This window comes from Antennarius striatus, chromosome 16, assembly GCF_040054535.1.
Source record: "Antennarius striatus isolate MH-2024 chromosome 16, ASM4005453v1, whole genome shotgun sequence".
In the NCBI taxonomy this organism is placed as follows: domain Eukaryota; kingdom Metazoa; phylum Chordata; class Actinopteri; order Lophiiformes; family Antennariidae; genus Antennarius; species Antennarius striatus.
The window spans coordinates 10,300,381-10,324,537 of NC_090791.1; the positions used below are offsets into that span (position 1 = coordinate 10,300,381).

Consider the following 24,157-nt stretch of genomic DNA (forward strand, 5'->3'; position numbering starts at 1 on the left):
AAGACGATGTTCCTCTATTCAAGTGTGAACTTTCACTTTGTCAGCTGAGGACTGCACACATCCATGCTAGTTTAAGTTTTAGCAGTGATACAGCTCAGCAATTTGTGTGTAAATATTTGGCATCACGATTTAACAGCTGTGATTTAATGATCATGACAGCCCAGAAGGAAGGGAGTGTGTTTTATTTGTATTTTTCCAAAAAGACACCACTGTCAGTTTATTCACATTAGAAAACATAAGTGTGATATATAATGTATATTTTTACAAGCACAAAATGTGTAGCAAACAATTACAAAGGGACGACAAGATTCAGAAGTCATGACTAGGGGGTGGTCACCATCCGAAGCGAGACACCAGCTTGCTCTGGTCATCAAGATCTTTCTGAACCTTCTTCCTCATGTAAAAGATTGGACAATCCCGGCTGCAGACGAGCCAGAAGGGAAAGGGTTACTGCCTGCTCAGCCAGATGGATGCAGCGAACAGTCGTCACAAATATGTGCTGTGTAGTATTTACCTGGTACAGAGCACATCCTCGTGAAGGGAGCCTTGGCAACGCTGACACTGAGTCCACAGGCGAGAGAAACGTTCCTCCAGGGTGTTCAAGTGATAGATCTATCAATTTACAATCAATATGTGAGACATAATGGTAAAAGTTCTGTTTCTTCCCTGATAATCTTTGAATATGTTAAACTATAAATGTGACAACAGGAGATGGCACAGTCACAATGTTCACTAAAACGAGGAAATACAGATGTTAAACTACCTCCCAAAAAATGCATTCATAAATACTGAACAGTTAAATTATGACTGAGAAAAAAAAAATTATACACACACACACACACATAGACGCAGAGACATAGGGATGAACAGATAGCTAAATAATCTACTTAGAAATTAACTATTATGAATAACTGGAGCTGTCATTTTGGAGAGAAAAGCCTTGCATTCAACCAGCTCAGGAGTCCAAAACTAATTAATTACATGTAACTACATTTGATTTGATATTACAAGAGGTACTCTGCTGTGTTTAATCTGCTCAGTGAATTTAAATACACTTTAGATCAATTCCGGAGGAATTTCTGAAGAGCCACCAGAGGGGGATGATGACTGACTGATGGCCACAGGTCACAATACAGCATCTTGTATTCAGACACAGTTAGAGAAGCATAACTCTGTCAGCAAAGATAAGACATCAATAGATAATATCATCGATAGCAGTTTGCCTACCTCCTTCTGATACAGTTCAGATTCCTTCTTCTTACAGAAGTCACACACAGCACCTGCAGTGACACACGTTAGATGTTACCCAAGTGAGGCGGAACTTAATCTGAGAGTAGATCTCAAATTTATGATCACACACACCATCTGTCTTAAGCACAGCTTTGCAGCCGATACAGGTGCTTCTCCTCTGAGCGAACGCCATCAGCCCCCCAACCTTTGAGGTCAACACAGTCTTACAGCGAGTATGGTCTCCCTCTGAAACACATAAAATCAACAGCAACCTTAATATTTACAGCTGGAGAAAACGACACACGTTCAGTGTTCTTTACTATAACAACTTATTTACAATTGACATCAAATAATGCTTAAAAATATGTGCAAACTATTACGATAGCTCATAACTTTCAGTCAAAATTATTTAATCATTTGTTCCAGTTCCTTACATATACTGTACTGTAGAATCGTAACATTATCTGCTCATTGGCTGAACTATAATAACCATGATGTGTGTCTTACTGAGCAGAACGCTCTCTGCCTTGCTCTCTCCTAGGATGGGCTCGAATATTCTCAGCAGGGGTTTGGACAGCTGTTGTTCTAGGTAGTATTGTGTGTCGATGGGAATTGTGTTCTCCAGCACATAGATTGGGTCCTAAATCAGTGAAAAAAAAAAAATCATGATTATCTTTTAGATAAGACTTAAAAAAAGGAAAGAGGGATGTAACAAACATGCTCATTTACAGACCTCTGACTTCATGTATGCTGCCGCTCCCTTTGCAGCCTTGATGATGACGTACGGAACTCTGTCCCCCAGGTTTGGGGCGCTGCCAGCATCTCGTTTCCTCATTCTATGAAAGGCCGATAGTAAAGGGTCGGTTCATGAACAAACAAACATTTTATGATGGGGGTTGATTTGAAATGAAACAACTCAGCGTGGAGATTTTCTGGTAATCAGACCTCTCAGCTAGCTCCACATGTGCTTGTTTGCCAGCGTACTCCTGCGCGGTGCGTGTCAGCTCCTTGGTGATGACCAGCTGGCTGATATCGATACGGTTACAGAGCAGGTCTGAGATCACTTCTTTAGCATGATCCACAGCGCCCTGGGGATCCCTGACCAAAAAATAAATTGTTTGTAGTTAATAGTCGCATTATTTTAATAAAAATTAGGAAATGGATGAAATCACCCAACAAACTACTAATAGTGTTTGTGATTACCTGTCTATGAGGATCTTCTGCAGACAGGTGTTGATCAGGTTAGCAACCAGAGGACAGTTGTCTCTGCGGACAGTCTCGATGCCTTTACAGTCCATTTTATCATGCGTGTCAGGGCTGGAGGAGAAATAGAGGCCTGCATAGCGCTTCTTGTTGATCAGCAGGTATGGGTAGTACACCTGCAGAAAGGACACATATAGATGAGACAGTGTTCTGGTTCGATTCTACAGTCTTCTTTGGGCTTGAGAACAGATTAGATGAAATCTGAAACTGCTGATTGCTCTCAAAGACATTTAGTGAGACGTGCCCCTGCAGGTCCATCTTGTTCGATGCTCTTTGGAAACCAAACACTACTTGAGATCAGTCACTGAGGTATTATTTCATACAGTAGAAAGATTCATCCCCACACTCCAACCAACAGATACAATTCAATCACAACATTCAGAGGTAAGAAATAAAAGACCTTTTCAAATTCCAGTTTAATGGGCGATACAAAGTGGGACGATACCCACTCTGCTGCTTCCTTCCCAATATCCATTGCCTCCTTCACTGTGGCAACTCCAAGCTTAACCATGACAGAGTCTGTGTCTCCATAAATAACCTTCAAAATGGGGAAAAAACAAAACATAACATTAAATGTAGATTCAAAGGGAGCCCATTAAAAAAAAACCCACAGCAGCCTCCATACCTTTATAATTACATTTAGAATACAGCAGCAAAAACAACGAAAAGGAATATTGGTTCTAATGGAGAGAAGCTAAATGTATCCATCACCTTGGCATCAGCTTGGTAACCATTGGAAATGGTGTATTTGGACTCCACCAACTGTTTAGTTGTCTCAATCATCTGTCTTCCAAAACCAGTGACGCTCTACAAGAAGAAGAGTAAAGATGTTTTGTTCCTCACAACATGATCTAGGGTGTTGAATATACAATGTCATCAGACACATCAGCTCTCTGAAAGCGTGCAGTCAATTTGATTCAACCCTCAACAAAACGGAGCAAGACTTTTGTTTTATTTTCATGTTTACTTTGTTAGTAAGTCTTTCTGTTTAATTCCTTAGACTCAATCCTTTTTCAACTCTAATCTTTGCTCCATTTCGATGAGTTTGCTCCAACATCTGTGCAGAAGAAAGGATGTGCACCAATCAGTAAAGTAGGGAAAACCTGAACGAACACACCTACTAAAAGAAGGTTGAGGTGTACCAGAATTTCAAAAACATTAAATGTTTTCAAATTAATTAAATTCTTTATTAATTTTTTTGTGCAAAAACACAATTATGCAATTAATTAATGTCTTTTGAAGGCTTACATTTTTCTTTTGTTAAACCTGTGTTTCTAATCTTGATGTTCTTTTTAATCTGCAACACATTGTCTGAACGATATTTGTGCCGATCTGTGTATTACCAGTGTGGACGTATTGATCTATGTATGGGTATTGCCTGACTAGTGTGTTCATTTCCTACTTAACACAGGGCGGGTGCTTACAATGGCACCCAACCATTACATAAAGACCTCACCTGTGAGATCTCCAGGCATGGCAGTTTGCCCACTTGGGCTCCTGTGAAGCCATAGACGGAGTTTGCGCTGATTTTGAGGGCCAGCTGCCGGCCATCCAGAACCTGCCTCTTAAAGGGGTCCGTTTCCTTCTTTAGCTCTGCTTTGGCCCTGCGGATGGACAGTAGAAGCAGCTAAGCACAAAGGTTTGACTGATGTGGGCCCTCGTTATTTGCAGGTAATGCTTTCCAGAAACCACACGCAAATAACAAATTATGGTAATTCAAACGTTCATGACCCTCCCCATATTGATCTTAAATCACCTTATATCTGTATTACCTTTTCTCACACTCTTATCGACTGCTTAAAGCACTTTTGTGTCTCACGCAAGTCTGAGACTCAAGTTTCCAGAGTAAATACACACACATACAGTATATTAGGCTTTACATCAAATTAATTTTTAAGGAATGATGAGCATGAAGCATGATTTTTTGGACAAACCTCTTCCTGGCAGACAGCAGGTTTTCCAGGATCTCGGGCAGAAGTCCCTTCCTCACAGAGCTCTTCACAAACATATCACCAGTCGGAGTCTTGATGAAGTCCTGCGATGAGAGGCTGAAGACACACAAACATTTCAGGTCTGTCACATTAATAACAGTCAGAAAAACATTTGTGTTTAGAAAAAATAATCAACAAAAAATTAAAGAACTAGTGACTTTGCCAGTTTTAGTGTTTCATGTTTTTAGACTGGCTAAAGACAAATGGCAAGGAAATAAGATAAAATCCGAGATAAAATCTATGAAACTCACTCCTGCTGTAACGTTTAGAGCGTTGATAAGAAAAATTGTAAATTGCAACAATTTACTGATTAGTCATCAATGTTGACAATGATCACAACCTTTTTTTATGATCAATAGCCCTGAAGATTTAAAAGAAAACTTAACCTGCTGGTTTCTGCTCCTTAAAATTAAGCCTTGATTCCTAATTTCTTTACCTCTATGACATATATATTGATGGCTGGCTTTGAAAAACACTGATTGACATTTTTACACCATTTTTCTGGCATTTTATCAATAAAACAAAAGATGATAGAAAAAAACAACAACAGATCAGCGATGAAAATTGTTAGTTGCATTACTGCATGATAACTGACCATGTTTCATGAGACATCTTTTGTGAAGTTCAGATGGGAAATAGCAAGTTGAGAACAAAAAAAGAACCATTCACCTTTGTCTTTCGTCAGAGCCTCTCTGTAACAGCGTGGTGTAGCACAGGTTGTGTGCCATCATGATGGACGGATACAGTGAGGAGAAATCCAGGGTGGCAATAGGAAGGCTGTAATAGCTGCAGAGAACAGGAATAAGGAGGTAATGTAAACGCACAGGACATAGAACCCCCATGAACAGAGACGTACGAATTAAAAACAGCAACAGATGTGCTCACCCTTTCTCCGGCTCAATGACAGTCGCTCCAGTGTAGTCCTCTCCTCCTTCTGTCTTCACAACAGGCATGACCAGGTCCTGTTTCATGGCCTTAAAAATGAACACACAGATAGTTTCCAACCTTACATCCACATGGACTCATACTGTAACCGTCCTTGACTAGTCCCAGTCTTTGCTACCTGTCGAAGCAACTGAGAGACAACTTTGATCTGCTGTCCTCTTGAGAGCAGGTATGTCAGAGGCACCCCTGTCACCCTGGCCATCTCCATGTAATTAATCACACACATCAGTTTCTGCAGCAAACGCAGCGGCAGGTAGGCATCTTTCAGGCAGTAGACAGCCAGACGACGGCGTGTCTGCTCGTTGCCATTCTATGATGGAGGAGGAAGCGGGAAGAATTGACGAGAAAATAGAGTCGTCTGTCAGATAGGTAAATATTGATTCTGGAGACAAGAACCGATAACAAGCTACTAGTCCCATACAAACAAGTATTTATGCTTTACCTGCAAATCAGTGATGATGGAGTGTTGCACATCCTCCTTCTGTTCTTGCAGAAAGTGGAAACTGACAGCATTCAATGTGTAAGAACGCAGTTTATAGTCCCTGAGGAGAACCTGACAGAAGCACACCAATAAAATGTCACCTAAACAGTCTGCATGGCAAAAGCATTGTAATTAAAATTTGATTAAGACTTTATTTAAAGTGTTTTGCTGCAGCTAAATCTGACCTGCAGCAGGTCAAACTGAATTCGGCCCTCCATGTTGATGGTCTTGTTCTCTCTGCGGCCCATCTGTTTGCTCTGGAAGTTGACGTCTCGCAAAACGGACTTGATGCCCTGCACTCGGCCGAGATAGGGAAACAGATCCACCTGCACACAAAGATATGTTTTCCTGACTCAAGAGGGGAAAAGGAAAGAACGTCTACCTCTAATTAGAATGAAAACATCTTCCTTCTGCAAATGTTTGAGTGCATTCCTTTTAACCTGCTAACAAACCTTGAACTTTGGTATTACATTTTGTGCTTTTGTTAAAGAATGTGCCACCATCTAACCTTTAGAGCAGCTGCCCTGTTGAGCAAGTAGGGAAAGTCAAAATTTTGGATGTTGTATCCAGTAATGATGTCTGGGTCCACCGTTCTTAGGAACTCTGCCCAGCTCTGCTCAGAGGTGTGAGGAGACACAGTGACGAGACAGATGATCAGCAAAACATCACAAAAGGATGACATGTTGAGTTTTGAGAAGAGCAGAATGTACACCTGCAGTAGCTGTTTCTCCTGTGTGAAGCACAATATCTGCGAGCCAACAATGCTGGTGCAGGACTGGAGCGTGAACACGGTGCGAATAAAGGGTTCTGTCTCACCCTGCCGCTGCACCATAGATGCTATCTGAATCACAGGGTCTTTGTCTGCTTCTGGAAAGATTCCTGGGAAAATATGATGACGACCAGAGTCAGACTCTGCACTCTTTACCTTTCATCAAATACAATCAGTTCTCAAACATAAATGCTAGGTTATGGTTTGCATATGGCGTAATAAGAATTCAATAGAGAAAGTAAAATCCACCTTTTCTTCCTGCACACTCAATATCAAAGCTGAGGACTCTGAGCGGTGCGATTCTCTGCCAGTCTCCCTCTGCAGGGTGACTTATCAAATCTGTCCAACCCACATCCACCTCGTACTGACACAAAGACACCTGAAGGACGAAACCAGGGAGTGAAAGTTTATTAACTCTCTTCATACACGCCAAAAGTTAGTATGAAGGACTACCAAGGAATATTACCTGCGAGCCCATATGAAAATAGACCTACCTTGCTTGGACACTGAGAATTTACGTCCCCTGAGCCTTTCTCTTCACGCATTCTGTATTTGCCTTTGGGAAGTTCAATCCAGCAGCATCCCACCACATCAGTGTCCACCATAAATCTGTCAAAACAGAGAGGGTCATCTGGCACATTTACTACATCTTTAATCCTGCATTCACTCAAATATTCTGTTTCAATACCTGGCACAAAAATGGATAAATATATATACCAATTTTTTTAAAACAGCAGTCACTGACCTTATCTCAAAGTCTATGTTGGCCTCGTATGATTGGTAACCCTGCAAGGAGAAGGGCCCAAACTTGAAGCCCTGTTCTAACAGCCGCTTCGCTGGGGCAATGAGACGGGGCATCGCCATGGTGATCCGCAAAAAATCCAGACTACGCCTTCCGTGGTAACCATACATGTCTATAGGAAAAAGATTTTTAAAGATCTAACTCTTAGAATGATGCTGAAAGTATAGTAAATTAACTTCATTATGCTGCATGTAAAATTATATTAAACTCTGAAGCTTCTTTAACAGTTAGTCTCTGACTGTAATTTTTGTAACTTCATTAGTTTATTTGGTCAGTTTATAATCAGGGACCATGTAAAAACACATTTTGCACTAGATTTAGCTACTTGCTAATTTCCATCTGCAGGCCCTGATGGGTAAAAAACAATATACATACACCAGCAAACACTATAAACATTACACAACAAACAAAAAATGAATAAGTTGCAGAGGTAAATTTTCTAACAAGATGTACAATTAGTAATGCTGACCAGACTTTACTTACAATACATTTCTAAAAGAACTCGTTTGTGGTATGGTCGGTTACTTTTGATGCTCTCCTCTGTGGGCTGGCTAAATGCTGTTTATTGCAATGTAAACTGTTTAAAATTCCCTCATTTGTACTCACTCTCTTTGGAGGTGATGTCCACAGCCAAAACCGTGACAGAGACGTTGTCCTTATTAGATCTCATGTCCTTCAGGACAGCAGAGTTTAACTCTCTTTGAAATTCACCAAGGTAAGCCGATGTGAACCCTTTTCAAAGAAGGGATTAGGGTTAGGGTTAGGGAAACATACCGGCTTTAAAAAACTTAATTCAATAATCGGTTTATAGGATGAATTATCCTCAATCACATAGTTTCAAGACAAAAAAGCATCTTGTACCAAGAAATTCTTTTCAAATGCACATCGACTAAAAAATGTGACGGACTCACCTTTTGGTGCAGGAACATAAAAGTAAGGGGCAAAACCATGGATGTGGCAACACACACTGTTGCCATTGTCTGTCACACCAAACATTCTTATGATAGGAACTTTCCCTCGTGACTGGCCAGGCATGCCTGCCACCACGGCTCCTGCACGACACAAAAAGACAAAAACAAAATGTAATTTCACGATGAGCAGGTGAAAGAGTTTTTGAAGTCTTATCAGAACAAAGAAGCCAAAGTAACTCAAAGGCAGTTGTGATGTTACTGAATGGGAAGTCAGGTATGTTATGGAACTAGCAACTTTGTGAGCTTTGAAAAAAATTCTCTTGAAAATAAAATCCACCAGTTTATGCTACTAACAACTGTAAATACAACCGCATAAAGTCTCTGCAATCTTTTTTGAGATCAGCAAAAATTACCTAAATAATAGTCAAGCTCAATCTGCTGAAACACCAAATTGTCAGATGATGGATCCATTGCAGGAGCTTGAGGTCGCCGCCAGCGAGGGTTAAGGTCTGCTGAGAAGAGGTTGCCTGAGATAAGACAAGGAAACATAGAAATGAAATCAAAGTATTTATCTTCAAGGGTCAGAAGGGAACTGTGATGGTGTCAAGAATTCTTATACGTATAACTCAAAATACAATGGTATAAATTGGTTAACAAGCAGAAATTCTTAAAGACCAGCCATATAAATGACTTGCATTAAAACGAGAAAATTCATGCTGTAAAGTCAACATAATTATTATCATATACTGTATATCATAATCATTCTACAATTAGCTGCAGAGTAAATTGTGCATCTACTTGTGCTTGTATATGGAAATTATAAACATCAGTATGAGGCTTGCAAATTTTAAATATGCTGGACCTCAGACAATGACTCTTTATTACATTGAGTTTTGAAGGTGTACCACTTTTATCTTAGCAGTTTTGAAACTGGTCTGCATGGAATTTACCAAAACTCAATCTCTTTCAAGAGACAAATACCAACCGGACCAGTACTGTGCAAAACCCACCTACTGGAACGACGTCATGGCCTGCCTGCCCCTCCATTTCCTCTGAATCCATATCTCCATCATCAAACATTGACAATTCTTCTTCGAACTGGGATGGACTGTCCTCCCATTCATTGGCTGTTTTACCCCTCTTGGGCTGTGATCCACCATTCATCAAAGGACCTCCATTACGTCTTTTGAAATCCATGGCTATATTGAAAAACACAAACACAGAGTACGATAGCTGAAAACATCAATATAAGACAAATCAATCAGAACAATATATTTACATTGTACCACATTTACACTCATATTGACAGCCAAGACATTACCCTAAATCTCAAAGAATAGACACAACTGAAAAGCTAACGTATCAGGGTATAAGTGAGGAATATGTGGTGAAATGACTGCGGAAGAGTCTGAATAAAATATTGTACACTGCACACTAATGTACTAAACTACACACGTAACTTTTCATATTAGATTTAAAGAACGATAACACAAGGGCAAAAGATTAACAAAAAAACAGCCTAGACAGAACGCAGAGGAACAAACAAGTCCAAAACGTAAACATTTTGTTTTAAATGTGATAAACATGGGATGAATATCACATTAACCAAAGTCATGTGCAGTAATTCAGACGCTAACAAAATGAGACATGGTCTTCCGTAAAGCCCAAAATGAAGCATCTCCACCAGATTAACGCATTGCTGCTGCTCTAACTTCACTCAACAGACTGCAGCGTTACTAAACTACGTTGAGTCTAACGTGTCTCGACGCTTTATTGTTGTTTAAAACAAGTGCCAAAGCTTTAACTATGTGTAATAAATATTAACCTCGCTCTTGCAATGGGTACTAATGGTTAAACTTGAGTTATTTTCTGACTGATGAGCCCGCACTTGCTTTTGTAAGAGCTATGTTAGAGCATTCAGCTAGCAAGCTTGATTGTAAACACAGGACGGATTCGCGCCCAAAGCTGATCGCAACACTCGTGTGAATAAATTCAGAGTGCAAAACGTCAAACAGTTATCAAAATCCGTATTCATTTCTAACAAAGTTCTAAGTACCTATGTGCGTTACTTCTTGACAAGCGCTCCCGCCAACTTCTTCAATCCGTGAACGTTCAGCAACGAAAGCGCGGAAGTTTTTCGTTTTGTTCCTTGGACAAATTAAAGTAATGGACAATGACGTCACCATTAAAGCGGAAACTGCTTGGTACGTTTACGGGAAGTCAGATATACTCTGACTATACCCAAAACATTAAAAAACCCGCGTGTCCCGGGGAAATGACGTCATCACTGCTCGGCGTTGAAGGAGGGAAATGTAATCATATTAATCGTGTTTGTTTATGCATGGACTTGCTATACCGACATTTAGAACGATCATGCAACGCCTTTTTTTCCCATTTGTACATTTATTTATGGCTTGAAATTACACATAAAACAGCGATGAAGTATATATTTTAACATAAACCAATTATGCTTGTTGGGGTTGGCTTTAATATACAGTACAATGTGATTAATTTGGAAATCAACTATACTTGCAACTTTGACAGCATAATACTATCGATGGAAAATTTTAATCCCAGTAAGCATTACATCTTTTCGCAGAAATCAATGTACACCTGTGTGCTGTCTTGAAAGTTGTTGCTGTTTTCAGAACCATCCAACACGTAAATAATCAGAGGACACCAAATAATACAGAACACGTGAACTTTGTAGGTTGAATAGGGCCATTCCAAGTGACACTTCAGAACGTAGATCTTTACTGGAATTTACTTGAGATGATAATTCACTGCCTTTGTGTACACATTCAAGATCACCCTAATCAATGCATTGATTCTGTAGATGGAAATATGGTGACAATCCAGTCCAATTTAAAATTAGATTAGAGTCAACTTTATTGTCATTGCATATGTCACAGGTGCAAAGCAAATAAATGCAAATTTAGGGCAGAATTATTCACAGGAAGAAGGGCAAAGCAAATGTCACACGCTTATTTCCAGCAACTTTACTAATACTAACCCCAATAATGCCCATGTGGATCTTAAAGGATAGATGATTGAAATGTATTTTTGTGTCATCGTGTCACTGATCACGTTCTATTCTGAAAACTCCGCTGCCATGACTGTCAGGTGATATTACAGTACATGTAATCCTGTTGCTCTTCTCTCTTCTCATCACGACGGAAAAAAGTTGACCGGTTGGTCACGATCCCCCTCTTGCGTGGGGACGAAGCGGCCCCGACGATCCCTTTAACCTCTGCTCAGCCAATGGAGATTCTCCATTCACGAAACCGCCCAGTTCCTGTTGCATTGTGCACGGGGAGCGACTGAGTCCGAGGCCAATGGGATGGAAGCTCATGAATAATGTGAGCGCAGCTCGAAGCCTTTCTCCATTCAAGCGGCGCGTCTTCCTCCTACGTCACAGCCCGTGCCCGTCCAGTCCGGCCGGTGACGAGCGAACCGAGCCAATGTGAACCGCCGGCACGTAACTACAGCCGCCGCCCCCTTTTCCTCACTGTCTACTGGCTCTTCCTTTTTATAGATTCACCGCGACAGCTGCCAATGTGTAGTTCATTTTGGACGAGCCTAGGACGAAACTGAAGGGTGAGTAGACATGTCTCCTTTAAACTCCACAATCGTAATAGTTGTAGTTGTTCAGTGCGCCCGGCGCGCACCCTGACGCTGCGTCCTGCGCACGTCTCCGCAGCTGAGTTGCAGTGGGTCCCTGCTTCAGGGCACGTTCGCAGCCCAATTCGTGAGAAAACATAGAATCCATTCAAATTCAGCTGGGAGTTCTGTTCTTGGTTCTGTGACGCTCTTGTCACCTGTAGCGTTTGAACGCTGGCCGATGTTGACGTGCGGGGCGACTTCCACAGTCTGATTCTGGGACAGGTGGTGGTGGAGGTGTTGGTTTATGTTTGTTTGTTTGTTTGTTTGTTTGTTTGCAAGGCCCACTGGACAAGACAAATGAAAATTATTCTTAAATGTCTCTAGAATAAGCAAAGGCATTGTGGTTGTGTCTCACATGCAATGTCATTGTGAGCATCCCAGGCAGGTGAGGGTTCCGTCTGAGAGGCCGAGGGGGAAATGTGCAGCAGGTCGACTTTTATTAATTTGGTATTTATAGTCTGTAAAGATGAAAACGTATTCATTTTTGTCTCTAAATATCACGACATGCTTTAACACACATGCTGATGGATCACGTAAAAATGTTGTGAACTAGGAAGCCTTGTCCTCTCTCAAGCATGGAGAATTCACCTGTGCCTAAATCACATGTGAGTTAACTAAAGGAGCATGTACAGATTAAAGGAAGTAATGGATGACGTCACAGCTACTTAGGAAAGTGATCAGACTTCAAAATGCAAACAGAATGGGATTCTGAGTGAATTCCTGATTCTGAATGAGATATTTTGAACTTTACATCAGTCAAGTGTCATTTAATAAAATTTATGCAAATGAGGTAAAGGTTATTTAAGAATATGTTTACAGTCTTCAGTAATCAGTCTACTGATTTGGTTTATGGGTCTTTATCTATATCTTCCCATACCAAACCATGTGTGATCTTTATTTCTTCCCCAGTCAGTCAGTTCTGTGTTAGTTTTCAGATCAGCTCCATGATACGCAGATGTTGGATTTCTTCTAAACGGTGTAAAAATCACCAAAACCGTGGTCAGGATTATTGTGACAGTTTCCCTTCTGTACATGTGTAACCCAGTGTGGTGCACAGGTTCATTCTTTTCGTGTCTCAACTTCACCCGATTGCATCACATCAGATCTCAACAATAGCTAAAGTGTGAGTGGCTGGATCAATTTTATACTCAATCCTTACCCTTATCTGTTCATTCCATTATGCCAGCATCCTCTCGCTCATGCCACTCTCCCACACAAAGTTGTACTTTCACTGCATCTCATTATCAGAAGAAACACATTCCTCCTTGATTGCTGTTATAAATCGTTCAGTTAATTAAGAGAAAACAAATTTGTAGACATTTTCTCACTCCAGGAGTTGAAGGACAGTGTGAACTTGTGGGGTTTGTCTTCCAATTGACATGTGGAAGGTTCTGTGATCATACTGGAGTATAATTGTACATGTGTCTATATACTTAGAGGCAGTAATAATAGTAGCCAGAACATGCCCTTTGATCCTCTGCAGAGCAAATACCACAGACATGAAAAGCTTTTCTCTGGAGTGAAATAGGTAGACGCAAGGTATAAACAAGTTGACAAAAGACTGTGCAAAGCAAGAGCATGAAGTTTGTAAAAAAAAATTGAGAAAGGTTATTACATCACAGTAGTATAATGTAATAGTGTTCTACAGCACCAGGTGTGGTTTATGAATAATATGCAGGCTAGTTTCTTCTAGAGTGGAGAAATATTGGTCAATACGAGGTAGCATTGTTTAAAAAAGGTGTCGTTGAGGTTAAATGATCCTATTATCTAGATTGAAAAAAATGTAAAGATAGTTTTGCTTTTTTGTTGTTGTTTTTTAAATCCCAAGTTTGACATTTTATGACTGGAATTCTTTAGAAGGAAGAGTACAGAGCAGGTTTCAATTTTATACCTTTTTTGCGGACCAGTGAATTCTTCTATTTTTGTAAATTAATTCAATGATTGAAATCATGCACGGGGTTTACAGTGCACACTGCTAAGATGAGTGTATTGTGTATCTACCCAGCATGCCGCTGGCTCGCAGCCTGTCCGTTACATCCCTGTCAGGGCTGGAGGAGTGGGACGAGGAGTTTGATTTGGAAAATGCAATTCTTTTTGAAATTGCCTGGGAAGTCGCTAACAAAGGCAAGTGTGTGTGTATGCCTGTATGTGTTAGTGGGTGATATTATTATAACTGGGTCATTTCTGCAGAGAGATTTTTCTAACAAGAGAGACCCATCACCTTAATCCCTTACACACTGTTGATCAGGTTGAATTTAACTATTTGTCTGTCCCAACTTTTTGTGCATACGTGTGACATGTTTGTTGCTGGTGTGAAGTCGGAGGCATCTACACCGTCATCCAGACCAAAGCCCGCCTGACCGCAGAAGAATGGGGGGAGAACTATTTTCTGGTGGGTCCCTATGTGGAGAGCAATGTACGCACTCAGGTGGAGCTGATCGAACCCACCAATCCCATTTTGAAGAAAACCATTGAGAAGATGAACTCCAGTGGGTGTAAGGTACTACTAGACACACACATACACACACACACATGCCTGAGTTCAGACTGTTTTACTGAGAGCAGTCAGGAACTACGCTCACTTGGCCCCACCGTCTCCCTGCGTGGCCTCCTATCCCTGACCGGGCACGTCTCGTGACCCCGTGATATTTCCTTGTAAAGGTTAGATGTTGTATCACTGTCACTCTGAAAGACGCACACCAGAAATAGATGCCTGTCCCCGTGAGCGTAGTACTTTTAGTCCTTTGTGCTGCGTCACTGTGGGCATGTTCTGGCATTGAAAATGGAAGACTGATGAGTGGTGGCGGTGATGGAACTTTTTTAATGGACAGTGAAGCCATTTTTCTAGAGAGTCACAGAAACTTTTCAGCATAGTTTCTTTGAAAGTCTTCATGTTAAAGAATATTAAGTGTTGTAGTTCATTAGATCACAGCTGCATTCTGGTTTATTAGTACATGGAACAAGTTTGTCTGAGTGAAACATCGATCGTCAATCTAGGTGTTTGACTGTTGGATTGAAATGTGTTTTTGTCAGGGAGATTTATGATTATACTCAGAAGGTCCCATTTAACTGCAGTAACAAGATATAGTAATAAGTACAGAGATCACTGATGCTTTAAAAGTAAGAGCTGCAATTAAACTTCATCATAAGGTGCTTTATATCATTTTTTTGTTGTAAAATAATGATGTGATTAACCGCAAATTACAAATCTTGTCCCAGGTCTACTTCGGGCGGTGGCTGATCGAGGGCAGCCCCTACGTTGTTCTTATAGATGTCGGCTTCACTGCTTGGTCTCTGGACACCTGGAAGAGCGAGCTGTGGGAGCTCTGTGACATTGGCGTTCCATGGTTTGACCGCGAGGCCAACGACGCTGTGCTGTTTGGTTTTCTGACAGCCTGGCTTCTGGGAGAGGTCAGCTCAGATTTTGAAAAATAGCTAAAGAATTTCAGTAAAAAATAAAACATAAATTGTTTTAGCTCTTTGGTGTCCAAAGGAGAGGCTGAGGACTCTTATTTGTGTACAAAAGGATGAGGAATTATCAGGGTGTCCTTTTCAAAGTTTTTATTATATAAATAAACATTGAAAAATAATTTATTTATAATATACTGTATGTTGGCAATACTAACTGCTTTCTCTCACCTTGCAGTATGCAGCTCAGTCTGAGGAACCTCCACACATTGTGGCTCATTTTCATGAATGGTTAGCCGGTCTTGGTCTGGTTTTGTGTCGACAAAGACAGCTTCCTGTTGCAACCATCTTCACCACTCACGCCACACTACTGGGACGATACCTGTGTGCTGGAAATGTGGACTTCTATAATAAACTTGCAGAGGTATTGTGGATATTTTAGAGTGATTAAAAAGACAGTCGATAACAGAAAGAGATGTTTTAAGTTGATTTTGGATCCGTAACAGGCCTGACAAACATAAATATAATCAAACATTTGTCACGCTATTATGAATAATACTTGATTCGAAAAAAGAAAAAAAAACTTCAATAAGCAATTTATTGGAGTCTCTCTCCTGTTTATGTCGCTTTCCAGTTCAACGTGGATAAGGAAGCAGGTGACAGACAGATCTACCACCGCTATTGTCTGGAGCGTGCAGCTGCTCACTGTGCCCATGTCTTCACCACAGTGTCTCAGATCACAGCCATTGAGGCAGAGCATCTGCTCAAGAGGAAACCTGGTATGTGGAGGTGTGATATTCAGGAACTTCCTTATTGGCTCTATTCTGTCCTTACTCTTCATTAACTGGTGAAACCGGTCATACTGTACAGGGATGGAAAGCATTTCTCATTTTAATCTAAAAAAAGTAGTTCAAAACAGTTGGGACATTAAATAAATCCAATCTTTAAACTGGTATTGTAAATTATAATCCTTTGAATTTTTTTGTTGTTGTCAGATTTAGCTTTTCAAAATGTGACATTCATGTCTGGACTGCAGCAGGGCGTTTTAAAAGCTTGACTGTTTCTTTACTCTGGTGTGAGCTACTTTAAGGCAGCTCTGCTTACATCATCTCTGCCGTCACATACAGACATCGTAACGCCAAATGGGCTCAATGTGAAGAAGTTCTCTGCCGTCCACGAGTTTCAAAACCTCCACGCTCAAAGCAAGAATCGGATTCAGGAGTTTGTCAGGGGACACTTCTACGGGTCAGACACTTCAACGCACACAACATGACATCTACTGCTCACTCAGTGCCAGACTGATGAGACAAGAAGGAAATATTTGTTAATATTTGAGAGTAGAGTGGAAAAAGTAGTACTTTTTTTAAAGCATTCAAAGTTGAAATAATCACTACACATATTTTGTTTTGACTTTCAGACACCTTGACTTCAACCTGGACAAGTGTTTGTTCCTTTTCATTGCTGGAAGGTATGAGTTCTCTAACAAAGGTGCGGACATCTTCCTGGAAGCTTTAGCCAGACTCAACTATCTACTGCGTGTAAGTGTGTCTTGACGTTGTCAACAGATGTAGTCAAGGTTTTTGCGTGCATGGCTGAGAAACAATGGTGAGTGGAAGATGTAACCAAGCTTGGATGACCTTCCTCTTGTAGGTCAACCACAGTGATGTGACGGTAATTACATTTTTTATCATGCCTGCTCGGACAAATAACTTCAATGTGGAGACCTTGAAGGGCCAAGCAGTCAGGAAACAGCTCTGGTAAGCTCAAAAAGAAAGAAGCCAGAGTGCTAAATTAATCTGTCATCTTCACTTAAAGTCTTTGCAGTTGTGTTTGTTTGACATTGTGTTCACTTCATTGTTGTTCCTGGTAGGGATACTGCTCAGACCGTGAAGGAACGCTTTGGAAAGAAACTATATGAGTCACTTCTAGTGTAAGTAAAATCTGTAGAATGGTCTGTGTTGAAATCATATGAAAAGAGCCACAAACAACCCTTCGCATAAAAAGAAACCTCTTCATAAACAAATTTCCATTAGACCTAGCATTCTGAAAACCTAACGTCAGCAATGTTTATAGATATTCTGTTGAAGTTGTGTTTGGAAGTGAGATACCTGCACACACATCTCATAAATGAGTTAAACATTAAGTTGACAAGTTTCCTTCAGTCTAAATGAAGCTCTTTCCATCAGAGGGCAGCTGCCGGACGTGTCGAAGATGTTGGACAAGGAGGATTTCACCATAATGAAGCGTGCTATCTTTGCAACTCAGAGACAATGCCAGCCTCCAATCTGCACGCATAACATGCTGGAGGACAGTAGCGACCCCATCCTCAACTGTGTACGCCGAATCGGCCTGTTCAACAGCTCTGCTGACCGTGTGAAGGTGGGTAGGTTGGGTTGGTTGTCTGTAGTACAATACAGTACAACTAATGATGGTATTCTTCCTAAACTGAACTGGCAATGCGTCAATGAATAGGTGATGCATAAATACTACTCCAGTATGTATGATTAGAGTTTTTGCTGTACTTATGTTTACAACATTTTAATTGTATCGTGTTATGTAAAGGGGAATTGGTACTCACATGTCTGACTCTGATACCAAAGGCTTCTCCTCTCTTTAGATTATCTTCCATCCAGAGTTCCTCTCCTCCACCTCACCTCTACTTCCAATGGATTATGAGGACTTTGTTAGAGGCTGCCACCTTGGGGTCTTCCCATCTTACTATGAGCCGTGGGGCTACACACCAGGTTTGACACATTGATGGAGGAGAGTTTTTATGTGATTAGCTATATGGTAGATTATTAAGCCCCGCTGCTACTTTTTTCTGTTACTTCAGCTGAATGCACTGTCATGGGAATTCCATCAATCTCTACCAACCTGTCAGGTTTTGGCTGTTTCATGGAGGAACACATAGCTGATCCCTCTGCATATGGTGTGTTTTCTCATACTTTATATTTAAAATTCATTGTTTTTCTCAAATTTTGTCTGATACATGTGGATAATTTGCCTTTTCCCCAACCTGTTATTTCCAATCTTACAGGTATTTACATCCTGGACCGGCGGTACCGAGGAGTCGATGAATCTTGTAACCAGCTCACCTCCTTCCTGTTCCAGTTCTGCAAGCAGAGCCGACGCCAGCGGATCATCCAGAGAAACCGCACTGAGCGTCTGAGCGACCTTTTGGACTGGAAGTACCTTGGCAGGGTGAGGCAACTCCCAAAAGAAAAATTTAGATTCATGTGGAAGCTCAAAGATGGATTCATGCTGTTTGTCTTGTTTCTGCATCAGTATTACATATCTGCCCGTCATATGGCCCTGGCTAAAGCCTTTCCTGAGGCCTACATGTATGAACTTCATGAGCCCACCTCAGTAAGTTAGTTACTTATTGCATTCATGAAGATGTTTCCCCACTGCTTGGGATTTTAATAACCATTGGTTCTTCTTCCCAGACCTCAGGTTTCCGTTATCCACGACCAGCCTCTGTGCCGCCATCTCCAGCTCTGTCCCGTCACTCATCCCCGCACCACAGCGAGGCTGAGGACAATGATGATGAACGCTACGATGAGGATCTGGAAGCAGAAAAGGACCGGGTGAACATCCGCCAGCCCTACAGTCTGCCCTTCAAGAACAAGTCTTCCAATGCCCACGTAGCCAATGCAAATGGGGATGGAGTGCCCAGTGATAAAAACTGAGTTGTGTGCACAAACTCACTTGAAGAATATGCTAAGCCTCACTAAGGAAACCTTACTTCTGCTAGTTTTTAAAGTCAACCCTGCACTCAAAAGCTTACAATCTAAATGAGTGCAGGCGGGTGATAATTCACTCGTTGATTATTATGGAAAAAATTGCATCACTGTCAGTGTCTTCCTCACCTGTGTATTCACAGAGTTTTAAAAAGTATCTGTTTTGTATTTTTTTCAGTTGTACCAGCAGTGTAAACTGTGGATAGTGGAGGAAATGCATCCATGTGAAAGGCTTAAACGATCATTCAACATGGACAACAATAACAATTGCTGGGTTTTGTAGTCTACTAAAACTAAATAGAAGCACTGAAATAATAACAGGAGTCTTTGTGGGCTTTACACTCAATTTTACAGGAAGGTCAAAGTAGAGGAAACCACGTGACCCGCCTTCTTACCTGCTCATTATCAATGCACACTCAAAACGGATCATGTTCTCCTGCTTTTAAAATGCCTACTGTATTTAAAGTGTCAAGTGTTGTGATGAATCCATAAGAGCTAGTTTTTACTTGTTTGGCATTAATGGTTCACTTAAATTCAAAAATACATATATTTATCTTACTTGTGGAGCTTTTTATCCATCCAGACTGTTTTGGTGTGACTTGCTGAGTTTTGAACAGTTTGCCCATAGAGTTGTCTGCTTTATCTTGAATTTAAGGGAACTATACAGTGCTACGCAGAGGGCAATCAAGGCTCTTGATAAAGTTGTTTGTTTTGGGTTTTTTATGTGGGAAGAGTATTATTTCAACTAAGCATCCCCAACTGTATCACTGGACAGAGGGGATGGTGTGTCTGCCAATGGTATGAATTAGACGCTGTCTAAAGTAATCAAGGTAGTTCACAGCTCAACAAAGGACATCATTGTTTACATCTCAACCAGTCACAAACACAAGCGTCTTTTCCATGAGTAGATGCAGCATTCCTCTGTAGTGACGTGGTAGAAGGTAAACAGTTCCTGCATTAAATTGTCCATAGAAAAATCTGTGGATTATCCTGGATAACATGGCGTGGTAAATTTTACCAGTTCCGAGTTTTTTTTTTAATTTAAGGGAGATTTTGTCTGTGGCAGATATCTCCAAAACGTGATTATTCACATCAAAACATCCTAAATGGATAAGGAGTTGTACAAGTATGAGACAAAATATAGTTGATTTTTGGGTGTACTTGCCCTTTAAGAATGAATTCCAGTGTTTTAAACACAAATGTCCACCTTGTAGCATTTTCTGCTTCCTTTAAAATGAGCTTATTCACCACGAAACACAACCACACACAAGAAGTTAGTCCTTTTTCATATTCAAAATGGTGTATCTGTATGAGACTTCACTTTTATTCTGTGCAGTAATGTATGAAAACCTTTCAGTCATGGTCAACCATGAATAACCTCACACTCCAGGCTTCCCTGTCTTTCTGTGGGCTTGTATGGACATGGCTAATCTTGAAAGATATTTATTTTTGAAAGGAATGAGACAGGCAGAGATAAAATTAGTGTGTTCAGAGTTGGCAGCCATGTTTTCAGGTCAAGGGTAAAAGTCAGTGTTGGAAAAGGAGCTCAAGTATTTGTCATGGATGAAAGCAATGGTTTAACCAGGTTTGTATACACACTCCTTGCAATGGTTTTAATAGGTAACAAGGTGTAGTAGATGAACTGGTGAGAAAAAGATTACATATATCATATATATAAGATTATATATGTATATATATATAAAATAAAAGTTGTTTTACAAATGATGACTGCCTCTTCTTTACATGTCTTCTCTGCAATTATTGATCCAGTGATGACAAAGTAATTTATTTGTGGATGTTGTCATCAGTTCTTGTGACTCCCTTCAGCTTCAGCACAAGTACACTCGACCCCCGTGACCTTTGCAAACTGTAAGAAAAACAACAAAGGGTACAGACAGAAACAAACTCAGTAGCAGTGCTATATGAGCACTTACTATATATTAATTCAATTATCATCAATCGCTTCATCCGTTTGAGGATTCTTGTGCACATACTACATTTATCCTTTTAATTATTTGTGGCAGTAACAACAAGGCCATATCACCAACTAAGCTTTAAAAAGCATAGATTAGCTCCCAATAATCATCTCACAACCAACCCTGATTTTTTTAATGATTGTCTGGATTGGGAAACCCTGATTTATACTGCCCATTTGCCCATTTGAGAAACAGCATTTTAAAAAGCCTCAGATGAATTGATATTCTGTATGTAATTTTACATTTCTGTATTAATCCACTTCAGTTCTTTAGTTCACGTAAAAACTACAATACAGGACTATTTATGGAGTTTTTAGATTGGCTTTTTCTCTGGCGTAATCTGAATACTGCTTCTGCCAGTGTTTGTCTTGCTTAAGTATTGAGGACAATGCAGCGCTCACCCAGCAAACTATTCCAGAAGGAGTTGTAGGTCGCACTGCCGGTTACAGCTCCAAGTCTGGCTGGATTCCTCCTCACTGTGTTCACTGAGAAACCAGTCGGCCCAGTCACTTCCACCTCCACTACATGATAGTCACTTAACCTGGAGCAGGAGGAGGAAGGAAAACTGTCTTCAAGCAAACATGAGAGGCTGCACAGGACCTGTGAGATACTGAGACTCACGCTGTGTCTGAGACAATCTCTCCCTGAACACCAGTAAAACCGAGTGTTCCTGCTGCCACTGCTGCAGCCGCCATAGTATTGATGTTGTTTGGTGCAAGTGGGCACAATTCTGCCACTGAGCCTCTGTATAAAACACGCCGGCCCTCGTCCTCTGTACAGCCAGAGAGGAGGTCTGTTGTCAGCCTGAAGCAGGATGGATGCTTGGACATTCTAATGAACAAAGCCTGGAAAAAAAAGTGAGGAAATTTGCTTGAAATTTTCTCTCTTCATTTTATCGTGTACTTTCAAATCTGGGTGAAATTATTGTTAATAAAGAAGTAATAATCTGTAATTTAAGTGGTGAATTAAAAGAAAGCAAGATAAATTTAAGGAAATAATCAATTCAAATTTCTGATTAAACCCAATTCCTTTATATTAATCTGAGTCAGTTGTTCTGCTTTTAAAACTAAAAATATTGATTGCAAAATTACATTACTTATGAATTAATCTGCTTCAATCATTTATCTTCTTATTGCCTCTTGTTTTTCCATGAACCCCTTCTATTTGAACTTTTTATTGGACAGCTTGATGTATTCAGACATAAATTATTTTTAATACATCTTTGTGCTATCCAGTACTGAAATAAATATCAGGTGACATGAAATTACCTTCAAATCTCCACTATCATTCAGCCTCTGAATGTCCTGGCCTCCCCATAATGCACCACTGGGAACGTAGAGCGTCTTCCCATGCATCTGAGCTGCCTGACGGAGCTTCTGGTTCAAATCGGAATCAGAGAGTGCAGATGGGGAACCAACCTGGGAGGAGGAGAAGAGATAAAGTCATTGAGAAATCATGTTGAGAATCTAATATTAATAAAACAGTCACCTTTATTGTTTTCTTTACTGTAATGGACACAGTGCTAATTTTCCATGGAGCTTTTTAACAAAGCCTGCTTGAAATGCCACAGATTAGTCTTCATTCTTTCCAGGTGTATCATATGTCACAAAAAAGGACCTCACCATGAAATGTGACTGAGACAGGAAATGAAGCCCAAAGTCTTTCACTATCTGTGGATGGCACACTTCCACAATCACGTCACAGGGCCTGAAAAACACAATGTCATCATTTTTTCAACGTTAAGGAGATGCCAAGATACACTCATGTGGAGTTACACCGATATATTTGAATGCTGATCCAGTGTTTTGCATTTATTTCTCATATGTGTTGCTGCACCTGGTTGCTGATAATGATAGATTATCGAGTATGAGGTCATCAGGAACGACACCTTTGAGCTTGTCAGGATTTCTGTTCCAAACAAATGCCAGCGAAAGACCATGATCAGCTCCATCTTTAAGGATCCTGTGCACCAGGAATTGTCCTGGTGGATACACATTACACATGCACCCAAAGAGAGAGAGAGAGAGAGAGAGAGAGAGAGAGAGAGAGAGAGAGAGAGAGAGAGAGAGAGAGAGAGAGAGAGAGAGAGAGAGAGAGAGAGAGAGAGAGAGAGAGAGAGAGAGAGAGAGAGAGAGAGAGAGAGAGACGGGAGAGAAGTAAGAAGTACGGTACAATATATCCATTGTCAGGTGAAATCATAATATTTTTTCAAAAACTGCCGCGAGTGTGTGGAGTTTGGTAAGAGATTACACCTAGATGTCCGTATCCCACTACTCCAATCCTTTGGGAGGAAGAACTGGTAGTCATGTCCTATGCTGAGAAAATGAACATGGAGAGAACAAAGCAGAACATTCACCTCAATCAGATAAACGAAAACCAAAACACAAACATGCATGACTGCTTCTGACCTGACTTCCTGTCTGAGTTCTGCAATCTCTTCTCAATCAGTCAAACACTATTTATTGTTTTACTCACCAGATACTCCCACACCCTGCTAGTGCTGTATGCCTTTCAATTTGCAACACAACCACCTGCTCACAGCACAGGGAATTGTGGGAAAACGGAGTACAAAGTTTGAAGGATAAAGGCCTTAGTTAATCATTAAGACACGTTATTTGTAAGCATACACTGATGTACACTTTAAGAAATGTTTTTTTCTGTTCATTTTAATGTCATAGCGTTTTTGTTATGATATATAGTGTAACAACAGGGAAATCTGAAGCAATAGGCCCATCTAGTTAAGCAAAACAGCATCAGGTGAAATACCTAATCCTAATCCCAGTATCAGATGTTGAATCAGATGTTGATTGGTTGATGATAGTTAATCATTCCAACAGAATTGTTTCAGTCTCTTTTCATAGTTTATGAGATGAACTGTTTCTTCATTGAGTGTCAGAAAAAAAGATTTCACTGATTTTCTGCAGGTAGTCTTTTTAATGTCCAACAGTTAATATTATAATAATTCATTAGTTCACATA

At 40.5% G+C, this 24,157-nt stretch overlaps 3 protein-coding genes across 5 annotated transcripts; 1 reads left to right on the plus strand and 2 right to left on the minus strand.

Annotated features, from left to right (window-relative positions):
* Positions 1-175: 175 nt before the first annotated feature.
* pold1 (polymerase (DNA directed), delta 1, catalytic subunit) lies at positions 176-10,533 on the minus strand. Its single transcript, XM_068336771.1, has 27 exons — positions 10,449-10,533; positions 9,403-9,591; positions 8,806-8,919; positions 8,393-8,533; positions 8,088-8,213; positions 7,425-7,593; positions 7,174-7,288; positions 6,929-7,058; positions 6,623-6,789; positions 6,419-6,523; positions 6,096-6,236; positions 5,872-5,982; positions 5,548-5,739; positions 5,370-5,458; positions 5,154-5,270; positions 4,428-4,541; positions 3,950-4,097; positions 3,205-3,300; positions 2,894-3,031; positions 2,434-2,609; positions 2,176-2,328; positions 1,964-2,066; positions 1,738-1,870; positions 1,363-1,476; positions 1,228-1,280; positions 515-612; positions 176-421 (listed from the first exon to the last, which is right to left on the minus strand). The coding sequence occupies exons 2-27, from the start codon at positions 9,587-9,589 to the stop codon at positions 334-336; spliced, it is 3,318 nt and encodes a 1,105-aa protein (XP_068192872.1). The 5' UTR covers positions 9,590-9,591; positions 10,449-10,533; the 3' UTR covers positions 176-333.
* A 1,272-nt stretch (positions 10,534-11,805) lies between these two features.
* gys1 (glycogen synthase 1 (muscle)) lies at positions 11,806-20,928 on the plus strand. Of its 3 annotated transcripts, XM_068336548.1 has the most exons (16): positions 11,809-11,989; positions 14,061-14,179; positions 14,374-14,555; positions 15,275-15,466; positions 15,702-15,887; positions 16,098-16,242; positions 16,591-16,708; positions 16,881-17,001; positions 17,114-17,220; positions 17,334-17,393; positions 17,650-17,842; positions 18,081-18,207; positions 18,297-18,392; positions 18,501-18,664; positions 18,749-18,829; positions 18,910-20,928. In XM_068336548.1, the coding sequence occupies exons 2-16, from the start codon at positions 14,062-14,064 to the stop codon at positions 19,150-19,152; spliced, it is 2,133 nt and encodes a 710-aa protein (XP_068192649.1). In that variant the 5' UTR covers positions 11,809-11,989; position 14,061; the 3' UTR covers positions 19,153-20,928. The 3 variants fall into 3 exon arrangements, with proteins under 3 accessions (XP_068192648.1, XP_068192650.1, XP_068192649.1); XM_068336547.1 differs by having other exon boundaries at positions 11,806-11,989; positions 18,501-18,829; XM_068336549.1 differs by lacking the exon at positions 14,061-14,179 and having other exon boundaries at positions 11,808-11,989; positions 18,501-18,829.
* A 3-nt stretch (positions 20,929-20,931) lies between these two features.
* Positions 20,932-23,699, minus strand: aspdh (aspartate dehydrogenase domain containing). The gene is made up of 8 exons (XM_068336551.1): positions 23,655-23,699; positions 23,432-23,494; positions 23,016-23,160; positions 22,802-22,886; positions 22,448-22,597; positions 21,801-22,024; positions 21,581-21,720; positions 20,932-21,070 (listed from the first exon to the last, which is right to left on the minus strand). Exons 2-8 carry the CDS (start codon positions 23,484-23,486, stop codon positions 21,033-21,035), a joined length of 837 nt encoding a protein of 278 aa, XP_068192652.1. The 5' UTR covers positions 23,487-23,494; positions 23,655-23,699; the 3' UTR covers positions 20,932-21,032.
* Between the last annotated feature and the right edge of the window lie 458 nt (positions 23,700-24,157).

Bases quoted from the DNA above. Each gene is read 5' to 3' on its own strand.
- pold1 (XM_068336771.1), bottom strand. From the start codon at position 9,589: ATGGATTTCAAAAGACGTAATGGAGGTCCTTTGATGAATGGTGGATCA. The intron at 1,871-1,963 runs GTCTGTAAATGA...TCACTGATTTAG, and splicing joins CAGCATACATGAAGTCAGAG to GACCCAATCTATGTGCTGGA. The intron at 422-514 runs GTAAATACTACA...GCTCGTCTGCAG, and splicing joins GAGGATGTGCTCTGTACCAG to CCGGGATTGTCCAATCTTTT.
- gys1 (XM_068336547.1), top strand. From the start codon at position 14,062: ATGCCGCTGGCTCGCAGCCTGTCCGTTACATCCCTGTCAGGGCTGGAG. The intron at 17,394-17,649 runs GTAAGTAAAATC...TCTTTCCATCAG, and splicing joins CTATATGAGTCACTTCTAGT to AGGGCAGCTGCCGGACGTGT. The intron at 17,843-18,080 runs GTGGGTAGGTTG...TCCTCTCTTTAG, and splicing joins GCTCTGCTGACCGTGTGAAG to ATTATCTTCCATCCAGAGTT.
- aspdh (XM_068336551.1), bottom strand. From the start codon at position 23,486: ATGACTACCAGTTCTTCCTCCCAAAGGATTGGAGTAGTGGGATACGGA. The intron at 22,887-23,015 runs GTGCAGCAACAC...TGTGTTTTTCAG, and splicing joins CTATCATTATCAGCAACCAG to GCCCTGTGACGTGATTGTGG. The intron at 22,025-22,447 runs GTAATTTCATGT...TTTTTTTTCCAG, and splicing joins ATGATAGTGGAGATTTGAAG to GCTTTGTTCATTAGAATGTC.